This window comes from Rhododendron vialii, chromosome 3a (genome assembly GCF_030253575.1).
Source record: "Rhododendron vialii isolate Sample 1 chromosome 3a, ASM3025357v1".
NCBI classification, from domain to species: Eukaryota; Viridiplantae; Streptophyta; class Magnoliopsida; order Ericales; family Ericaceae; genus Rhododendron; species Rhododendron vialii.
This window is the reverse complement of record NC_080559.1, coordinates 13026023-13036389: the sequence shown is the minus strand read 5'-3', so window position 1 is coordinate 13036389 and position 10367 is coordinate 13026023. Positions and strand designations below refer to the sequence as shown.

The 10367-nt window shown below is 39.2% G+C and overlaps 1 protein-coding gene across 2 annotated transcripts; it reads left to right on the top strand.

Annotated features, from left to right (window-relative positions):
• The first annotated feature begins 1650 nt into the window (after positions 1-1650).
• Positions 1651-10318, top strand: LOC131319362 (uncharacterized). Of its 2 annotated transcripts, none has more exons than XM_058349582.1 (4): positions 1651-2173; positions 3702-4407; positions 9305-9674; positions 10180-10318. In XM_058349582.1, exons 1-4 carry the CDS (start codon positions 1882-1884, stop codon positions 10216-10218), a joined length of 1407 nt encoding a protein of 468 aa, XP_058205565.1. In that variant the 5' UTR covers positions 1651-1881; the 3' UTR covers positions 10219-10318. The 2 variants fall into 2 exon arrangements, with proteins under 2 accessions (XP_058205565.1, XP_058205563.1); XM_058349580.1 differs by having other exon boundaries at positions 10177-10315.
• The last annotated feature ends 49 nt before the right edge of the window (positions 10319-10367 follow it).

Genomic DNA, 10367 nt, shown 5'->3' with positions numbered 1-10367 from the left:
TGGGCATTACCCATAAAACTTGATGGCTTAAATGTCCAAATAAAAACAAATAAAGCCCATAAAAACCCCTGAAAATATTGTAACTTGGAAAGTGTAATAGTAAATGATTTATCCAAATAACATGCCAAAAAATGAACAAAAGGGATGGAGCAATTGGTAAATTTTATTCCTACAGAGGGCACGAACGGAGCAGCTCGCAAACTCGACTCGAAATTTTGGCTCATTTAGTAAACGAGCCAACAAAAACTCGGTTCGTTAAGTGAGACTCTGCTCAAATTTTTGGCTCATTTAATAAATAGGGAAAATTTCAAAAAAGCCCCTGAACTTTTTGATAACTTGCAAAAAAACACCTGAACTTTCCCTATTAACAAAAAAACACCTAAACTTAGCATTCCGTTAGCAATTAAACCCCTGCCGTCCAATTCCGTCAATTTTTAACGGATGGAGCTAACGGAAGGCGTTAACTTTTTATTTATTTTTACTTTTTACATTCAAAAATTACTTTTAACTCTTTCTTTTTTTTATTGGTAAATAAATATGCAATAAAGTTCTTTTTTTTTCTTACTATTTATCAAAAATTACTTTAACTCTATTTTTTACTATTTACAAAAATAACTTTAACCACCATCTTTTTTGTTATTTTCAAATTTTACCTTTCCCCTTCTCTCTCTCTCTCTCTCTCTCTCTCTCTCTTTAAAACTTTAACCACACTTCACCAATCAACTGCCAAAGCTCTAGCTCTAATTTTAGAAATTCAAAATTATTCTTTTTTTTAGCATTCTTGTTTTTTATATTTTTTACTTCCAAAATTACTTTTAACTCTTTATTTTTAGTAGTAAATAAATATGAAATAAAGTTTTTTTTCTTACTATTTATCAAAAATTACTTTAACTCTAATCTTTACTATTTATAATAATAACTTTAACCCATTTTTACTATTTATTGCATATTTATTTATGACTAAAAAAAAATGATTTAAAAGTAATTTTTGGAAGTAAAAGTAGTAAAAAAAAGAAAAGGTTACAAAGAGGAGGTTAAAAGAACTTTTGAATTTTTGAAATTGTGGCTAAGGCTTTGGCGGTTGGTTGTGGGGTTAATTGGTGGTGTGGAGTCGATTCTAATAAGAAAAAAAGGGAGAGAGAGAGGGGGGGAAAGGTAAAATTTGAAAATAAAAAATAGGGTTAAAGTAATTTTCGATAAATAATAAGAAAAAAAGAACTTAATTGCATATTTATTTACCAATAAAAAAAGAAAGAGTTAAAAGTAATTTTTGAATGTAAAAAGTAAAAAAATAAAAAGTTAACACCTTCCGTTAAAAATTGACGAAATTGGACGGCAGGGGTTTAATTGCTAACGGAATGCTAAGTTTATGTGTTTTTTTGTTAATAGTGAAAGTCCAGATATTTTTTTGCAAGTTGTCAAAAAGTTCAAGGGCTTTTTTGAAATTTTCCCTAATAAATAAACTGAATTTTAGCTCGACAAAGCTTGGGGCTCGTTTACACTTTACGGCCCTCATCGGCATCCCAACTGACACGCCATCCCATACCTAATTGCCGCTAGTCCGGATAATTGCCACTAGTCCGTGTCAGTCAATCAGATTCCACAACGGAAATTTACTGTATATAAAAAAAAAATTCAGATTCCCCAGCTGCCCCAACATCTCACCCACTGCCACGTGCGACGTCGAAAATCACACGCTCCAGCCGCCCCTCATCGTCGACAAACCCTACCCCCCACGCCACCCTCTCTCTCTCTCTATCCTCATCCCCGCCGCCGGAATCCATGAACTCCGTCAACCCCTACCTGCCCGATCCCTAACTGAACGTCATTCTGATGGTCGATTCCGTACGGAAGCACTAGAAGAATACGGGTCACAAAGCCATGGAGGGCTCTGTGGAGGATCTGGGAGCTCCTCCGGATTCGTGGGAGGTGGCCGACATGGAGGCCTCCCTTGGCAGGTTGATTCTATCTTCTTCTTCCTCCTCCAAGAAAGACTCTTCTTCTGCTCCGCTTTCGAACGCGCCGCCGCCGCCGTCTTCTTCTTCTTCGTCGTCGAGCTCTGCTTTTCGTGATGGTTCGGGTCAGAGAATTGGGGGTGTTGCCGAGGACGTCGTCAACTCGGTGGACCAGTTTCTTCGCGAAGCTTTGCAAAATCCTCGTGAGAGGATTTCTGGTAAAGTGTTAACTTGGGTAATCAGTTAATTGCTCGTTTTTCACTTGATTGGACTCGGGGGTTTGCTTTGATATGGTTCATTATTTCTGTCACGTGTGGTTTTATGTAATTCTGGTTAATTGTTCGTTTTTTAGTTAATTGGACTTAGGGTTTGTTTTTAATATGGTTTGATTATTTCTGTCACGTGTGATTATGGATTTTTGGAGGACTGCTGGTGGTGATTTTAAATGGTGATTTTGGCACAAGTTTAGTTGGCTGGTTTTCCCCAGCAGTTCGTGTTTTTTTCTGACTCTCCAAGGGGTATTGATGTTGCTCTATCTGCTCAAATTCATACCATCGTGTCATGACCTCATAGATCTAAATGTATGTGTGTATACTATATATGTATACATATAGTGGTGCTACCCCTACTGCTGAACCGACTAACAAACGAACCGAACAGTACATTGTTCAAGCTTGGTTTGAGAACTTTGAAATATGTTGAGCTTGGCTTGTTTATGAGACGAACCGATCTCAAAAGAGCTTTAATTGAGCTGAACACAAACCGGGCTCGAGGAGCTTGAATTTGTTAGACATTGTAAGTCGAACGAGACGAGCATTAGTTTGTCCGAGCTTGGTTCAAAAGCTTCATGAGCTTCAAAAAAGATGCTAAAGCTGGGTTTGTTTATGTGGCAAACTGATCTCTAAACGAGCTTTTAACGAGCTAACATGAGCTCGAGATTGAACTCAAGCTATTCGGTTTGTTCTCAGTTGTAGACCCAACTGCCCTACAAATTGGTGTTCAGACAACTCAGACAACAGTCCGGTCTTCGGAACAGTCCGGTCTTCGGTGGTTCTGTTTACCTGTTACTGGGTGCTGTATTTAAAAGACATGACAATATGACATAAGGCATCCAGCCTGTGCGATGACTTGATATCGAAATGCGAATTGTCGAATCAATAGCAAATGTGCTGTCAATTTTTTCCTGTTGAAATTTGAAATCACGAGTACTCAGCAGCCCACCTGCTTCTAACGCCGGCCAGATCCTGCATGAATGATCCATTGCGCCAAAAAGTGAATGAGATGATTATGTCATTGAATGACGTAATATATTCGCACTCGGTATATTGCTACAGGTATAGTGATTATTAAAAAACAGAAGACCTCCATTAGATGGTTAATGTGCAAAAGTATATTGGTATCTGTATAGAAATATATGGAAGATGTATTGAGGTTCTGTAGCATCATGTACGTGTTATCCAGCACCTATTGTACAGTGGTTTGAGGAGCGTAATTGTAGGAAATTTGTGTATTCGTCTAGAGAAGCTGCTATAGACGCTCTCAAGACTGTCACGATCCTACATGTTCCTGAACTTGACACTCTTCTGCTCCTAGTTGTGCACCCGTATCGTACCACGAATTGGTTCTCACTTCGGGTGGTGTTTTTATACTTATCTTCTTTTTGCTATTATGTGAGTATCTAATTGACCTTAAACTGGTAATATGTGAGTGTCTAATTGAGCTTTTCTTTCTTTGAGTTTTGTTCAGTTCTAAGGATTGAGCAAGATGTTGAAAAGTTTATTTTAGATCCAACTCAACAGCAAATGGAGTTCCAGCAACTTCCAACTTCCTATCTACGGTTGGCTGTACACCGTGTTGCCCAACACTACTCACTGCAGTCTACAGTTTTGTTGGACAATAATTTACCTGATGGTTCTGGTTCCAGAATTATTGTCCACAAGACTGCCGAGTGCCGGCTTCCTTCAATTCGTTTGGCAGACATCCCTGTGAGCTTGCCATCAGAAGAGAAGGGTGCCGTCAAAGTTGCTATTAAGCAGAGACCACAGAAACGGTCACCAGCTGTTAGCAGCGCAAATTTGCATTCCATAAAGGCGAATAACTCGAGAAGTGTGGAAGAGAGGAAAGAAGAATACAATAAGGCTCGTGCTCGGATATTTAACTCTAGTAGTTTTAGTGGGGTTAGTGGTGGGATAACAGAAAATGTACCAAGGTCACTGGATAATATCCAGACTAATACGTTGGGGATATCAAAGGTGGAAGAGAAATCTGCTCCAGGAGGATCTGATATTAACAGTGGCAGGGGTTTGGTAGATTCTTCAACAAGTAACAGTAGGTTAGCTAGAAGTAGGGCAGAGGAGCCAGTTGGTACATCTAAAACTAACAACAGGGTTGCTATTTTTCGGGACCGTGAAGTTGAACGCAAGGACCCTGATTATGATCGAAACTACGACAGGTATGCTTTTGTTATTCTTTTCCTCCTGGCTCCATCTCTACCCCTTTTCTCCCCATTGTTGAGTAGCATCATTATATGCAATGTTACATTATTTGTTCGGCTTAGCGGAGCGGATATTATTGATCTTTTGTTGAGCAAAAATATATACTACGTATCTTTTTTCACCAGTTTCCATTCAATTTGGAGCTGTTTTCATTATTTTCATTAGTGGTATACTATGTATCTTTTTTCACCAGTTTCAATTCAATTTGGAGCTGTTTTCATTATTTTCATTAGTGGTGGCAGAAGTCTCCTCATACAAAATTAAAAGAGACATTTTAGTTTAAAAAGTTTGAATAAGTTAGATAGGCCTATTCAGGTTATTACTCCAACATGATGATAGGCATACAGCGACGTACATACGTGGGTACATACAGGCTTGTATGTGAATGAAGATTCGTAGGTACAGTGGGTAACATATGTTAATGTGTGATATATGTTTACATGCATAGCAAGGTTCTTGTGAATATTATCTAGGTGTGTCGGCACTTATAAAGTGTATAGTTTTGCATAAAGCTAGTATAGGTTAACGTTTATGTGGATATGGGAATATACTATCTATCTGTTATTCTGTATTAATCTGCATATACATACAACTATAATATGTTAAAGGAATCAACCTTCTCTGAAGTGTGAGGTTGGACTGCAGATAGCAATCCGTGTAATATCGTCTGTCAAAAAGTGTTTTTAGTGCTTCAAATTTGTTGGAAGACTCTTCCCAGGAGAAATGATTCCTCCTTCCCTGGGAAGTCTCGTTAAAATCTGAACCATTGATTGCCAAGATGGACGGCCTAGATGCAATTGGAGAGAAACCTCTGCAGTCCAATGGTATAGAAGCTGGTAGCTCAAATAGGGGTATAATGAGACAAGTGTATGCTGGAGCATGGGTTGTTAATTACTGTTATCAGTGGTAAAGTATATCTTTCTATGCTGGTGCACATGTATGAATCAAATTATATGTGAAGATGTTAATAGGTGTGCCCACATATTTTACACATACATGGCGTGCTATGTTTTCTGAAACCGAAATATGGAGTTAGCAGCAACCGTTTTGCTTCTAAAAGCAATTTATCCCCATTTTTCAGGGCTGGCCCTTTCGGGCACTTTTTTCCTAATTAATTAATCGGGTCTGTCACAATGCCTATCTAGACTAGAAACAGCACTATGCGCTGTTGGAAAATATATATATATATATATATATACACACACACACACACACACACACTCAGGTTCATATAAGGGATCCCTTAAATTAGGTTTCGTGCGGGACTTTCATCTCAGCCGTTGGGTAGAATTACCAGACTCCACACACGGTTGAGATGGTGACGGTGAGGATGGTGATGGTGAGACTAGTGGTATATCATCCAAAGACAGCATTCTACACACCAAAAGACAACAATAGCTATTTAGGTAACTACACTAGAAAAACAACGTTCTACACTATTTGTCTACACCAGAGAAAGAGATATACCTTTGAGGTGGTGGTCGAAACATAGGGGTTTCATTGACGCTAGAAATTTCTTCATGTTCCATTTCTGCTTCAAACATATAAGATCTGTACAAGAGTGCAAGATTCATATTCAGTAAACTACTATGCCTATTCCATAGCTAGTGGGCATAGTTTACGATTTATAAGCAACAAAAAATAGCCTAGTCATCCCTACATGTCAAATTGGTGAAGTTAATCATTTACCTTAGACTATATCCACTTAAACAACGTGAATTCAAGGATGGAAACAAGTAAAATTGATTGAAAAAGCACAACTCTTCCGCCCTAGTCGACCAACCCCGCTTTAGAAATTCACCAAAAATTGTATACTTAACCGAACCGAATCACTTGATTCCAACGCCAATCCCTTCTTAACTTAAATATGCAACTCCGGTCAGCATACCCAAATCCACCCATAATGTTCATCATGCCCAGAAAGGTAAAAGAAGACAGCCACGCACAGATTTGCACATCCAGGAAACAGCCGGTATACAAAAATTCATAACTAATTCTGTGATTATCGGTTTTTCATGATCTTGGTACCAAAATGTTCGTATTGAAACGTACTTTAACTGTTATGAAGACATAAAAAATTGATTCATAGCAGAAGGGCTCCCAAAAGACAGATTACCAAAACCCACGAAATTTTCAGCATACCCAAATCCACCCATAATGTTCATCATGCCCAGAAAGGTAAAAGAAGACAGCCACGCACAGATTTGCACATCCAGGAAACAGCCGGTATACAAAAATTCATAACTAATTGTGTGATTATCGGTTTTTCATGATCTTGGTACCAAAATGTTCGTATTGAAACGTATTTTAACTGTTATGAAGACATAAAAAATTGATTCATAGCAGAAGGGCTCCCAAAAGACAGATTACCAAAACCCACGAAATTTTCAGCATACCCAAAGCCACCCATAATGTTCATCATGCCCAGAAAGGTAAAAGAAGACAGCCACGCACAGATTCGCACATCCAGGAAACAGCCGGTATACAAAAATTCATAACTAATTCTGTGATTATTGGTTTTTCATGATCTTGGTACCAAAATCTTCGTATTGAAACGTACTTTAACGTTTATGAATACATCAAAAATTGATTCCTAGCAGAAGGGCTCCCAAAAGACAGATTACCATAACCCACGAAATTTTCAGCATACTCAAGATTTATTCAAGACTCAAATCAAGCAAAACAAAAATTCAACACTAAACCAGCTTACAAATAAAGCACAATTTTTGGAGCAACAGCCCTAACCCTTCAAATCAAGCAAAGCCCTAAAAGCCATAAATCTAGAGCAGAGAGAGAGAGAGAGAGAGAGAGAGAGAGAGACCTTGAGGTGTTCTTCTTCTTCGTCGTCGTCTGACTTCGTCGTTGGATCAAAATCGTTCTTCGTTCTCCTGTGTTCGAACACAAGGGGTTAGGGTTTACGGTTCTGTACGGAACGAGAGAGAGACAGAGGGAGAGAGAATGAGAGATCGAGAGAGACCTTGAGGTGGTGTTCTTCTTCTTCGTCGTCGTCTGGCTTTGAAATCGTCTGGTCGTCGTCTGGTTTCAAATCGCCTGTCTCGCTTCTCTCTCTCTCTCTTCTGCGTATCAAAATGAAAAAAGGGGAAAGAAGGATCCGATGCAGTGGCGCCGTGGCGGAATGACCCGCGTGTTAACTTTACCCATGACCCGCCCGGCTATTACCCGCGAATCCCTTCTTTAAAACGCCAGCCGTTGGATTAGATCCAACGGCTGAGATGAAAGTCCCGCACGAAACCTAATTTAAGGGATCCCTTATATGAACCTGAGTGTGTGTGTGTGTGTGTGTGTGTGTATATATATATGAGTTAGGTTCCGGTGAGAGATCCCTCATTTTATTAAAATGCGGGACTCCCCTTCCCGATTGAATTTCGATGATCTGAGCCGCTCAAAGTGATCAGAACGTGATTTTAAGGGTCCATGTGCGAAATCAGCAAAAAAAATGACCAGGAAGGGCTTCATCCGAGCAGTTTTCATTGAACGGTTCAAAAAAAACTGCTCGGATGACGCCCTTCCCGGTCTTTTTTTTTTGTTGATTTCTAGCAGGGACCCTTAAAATTACGTTCTGCACACATTGAACGGTTCGGATTTTCAAAATTTGATCGGGAAATGAAAGTCCCTCATTTTAACAAAATGAGGGATCCCTCACTTGAAAATTCCTCTATATATATATTTGTTGCTTAAAGTAATTTATAGTTGTCAAGCAAACGTTAGTTATTAGTTTTTCGTTGTTATCAAAGAGAGCAAAAGGCAAAACTCATGAAAAAGTGTTACTAGGTAGGATACTAGCTGATGTAGCTAGTCTCCTAATAATATTGTGAACATAAGTGACGGCATATGCCTTTTGATTCCTAATTTATCCCTAGAAGTAATAACTTTTGATTCTTTCAAAGTTACTTTTTATGAACATAACTGAAGGCATGTGCTACCCATTTTTGTTTTATCTGTATGCATGAGTAGGAGACTAGCTGATGTAGGAATAAGGAAAGTTTGGTGTTTTCATAGAGAATGTAAGGATTAGGTTTACGGTGTAAATAAATTGGAGAAACGGGATCAAATCAGGGCTGTTCTGGGTGCTCTGAACTGTACGCTTGAACACTAACTAGGGTTGCTTTTTACACAGAAAAATAAAAAGAAAGAAGTCAATTACTAATATTAATAAGACTACTAAGACCATTTCGTAGTTCGCTCAGACACAATCCTATCCAATCTTTAAACTAAGCCAATTTCCATATTTTGCACATTCTTTAAATTTACTTTTCCTTGAGCTTCTGGCACCCTGCATCACTAGCATCGTGTCTCAATCATCACCCGATTTCTGTACCTCAGCCTTTGGTGTGCAGGAGTACTAAAAGCCTAATAGTTGGTTCCATCTCAGTTCTGTGTTTCAAACCTTAAGACTGCTTGGGTTTCATGCAGGGCCTTGTTTTGGTTTAATATGTTGATGGCTAGATGGGAAACCACCAGCTATTTGCTTTAGTGGTATCTCCCGCCATCCCCCAAATGCTTTCAAACACTGTTTGTAGTTTGTACATGTTTGTGTTTATCCTACTAATCATTGATTCATTGCAAGTATGCAACTAGATATTCCTAGTGATGGACAATACATTATTAGAAAATGAACTTTAGAAGGTAAGTAAACTACATTGGCTGTTTATGGGATGGGGGACTGGTATCTTCCTTATTTAGTCCACTACCTACCTGCAACAAAATGATAATAGAAGCCGATCAAAGAAAACAAAATGATATTAGAAACATAGACGTGCAAAATTTAAACTTCATTTCAATGCTCTGTTGTTGGTTATGCTTTGTGGAATGAATCACTGACTGCTTTATCAGATACCTACAAAGATTTGACCCTGGATTTGGATTCAATGGAGGACCATACACCATTCAACCTATGTACTCCCCCGCAGTGAACTACAACACGGAATTCCCACAACTTGGATCTGGTCATCAGCCTTCTATATCTTCTGAACACCACCCTCGGCCAATCCCTCAACATCTACCCGGTTTATGGGCTCCACAGTCGACCCCTGCTGGAATTAGTTATGGTCATCTTGATGTCATGATGACCCCTTTCAGTCACAATCATGTTGGTGCACGCTCCACCTCTGCCTTATATTTGCACTCAGCTCAATATCCTTGCCAGCACCCTGGAATGCCGTTCATCAATCCTCGTGAACAGGTTCACCAATCCTTCTCACAGGTATGGCCATGTTTGTCCCTTCTCTCCCTTTTACTGTCAATATGAATTCCTTCTTAATTATGACACAGCATCAGTTACATTGAATATAGTACAAAGTTTTTCACAGTCACAGCCCAATCCCAATACCCAAGCGATTTACGTATGGAAAATATGTGGAAAAAGATAATTGTGATAATCTAAAAAGTAATGGTGGTGTTGAAACTATCACTTTGAAGGAAGAAAGTACATCGTGCTGTTGTAATCTATGGAAGCATACTCCTATTGTACCACAACTTAGTTCACGTGGTGCACTGTGTTCCCTTTCCAATCCTTGTAATGGAAAAAGCAAAACACGATATAAGAGTGCAGTCACATCAACATTTTGATGATTCCTAGCTGCAGTTTTAGGCTTTCAGCTAAACAGAAAGCTACTGCCACTGTTGAATGATAACGCTACTCCCGACTTCTCAAATGATTACATGATATTGGTTTTTTGTTGCATGTTTCCATGAAATCTCGTCAGCAGCAACCTGATGCAAGTTTTGGATTAGCCCGGCCCCGATAAGGGGCGGGCAATGCCTGCACCTTGCCAAGTGAACCAACTTTATGGAGTGCAACCATGTGTAAACCCAGCTGGCAGGTGTGCAGGCATAAGCAGCCGAGGTGGACTGGAATGGACAGTTCCTAAAAATATGCGCAACCTCTTCGATCCAA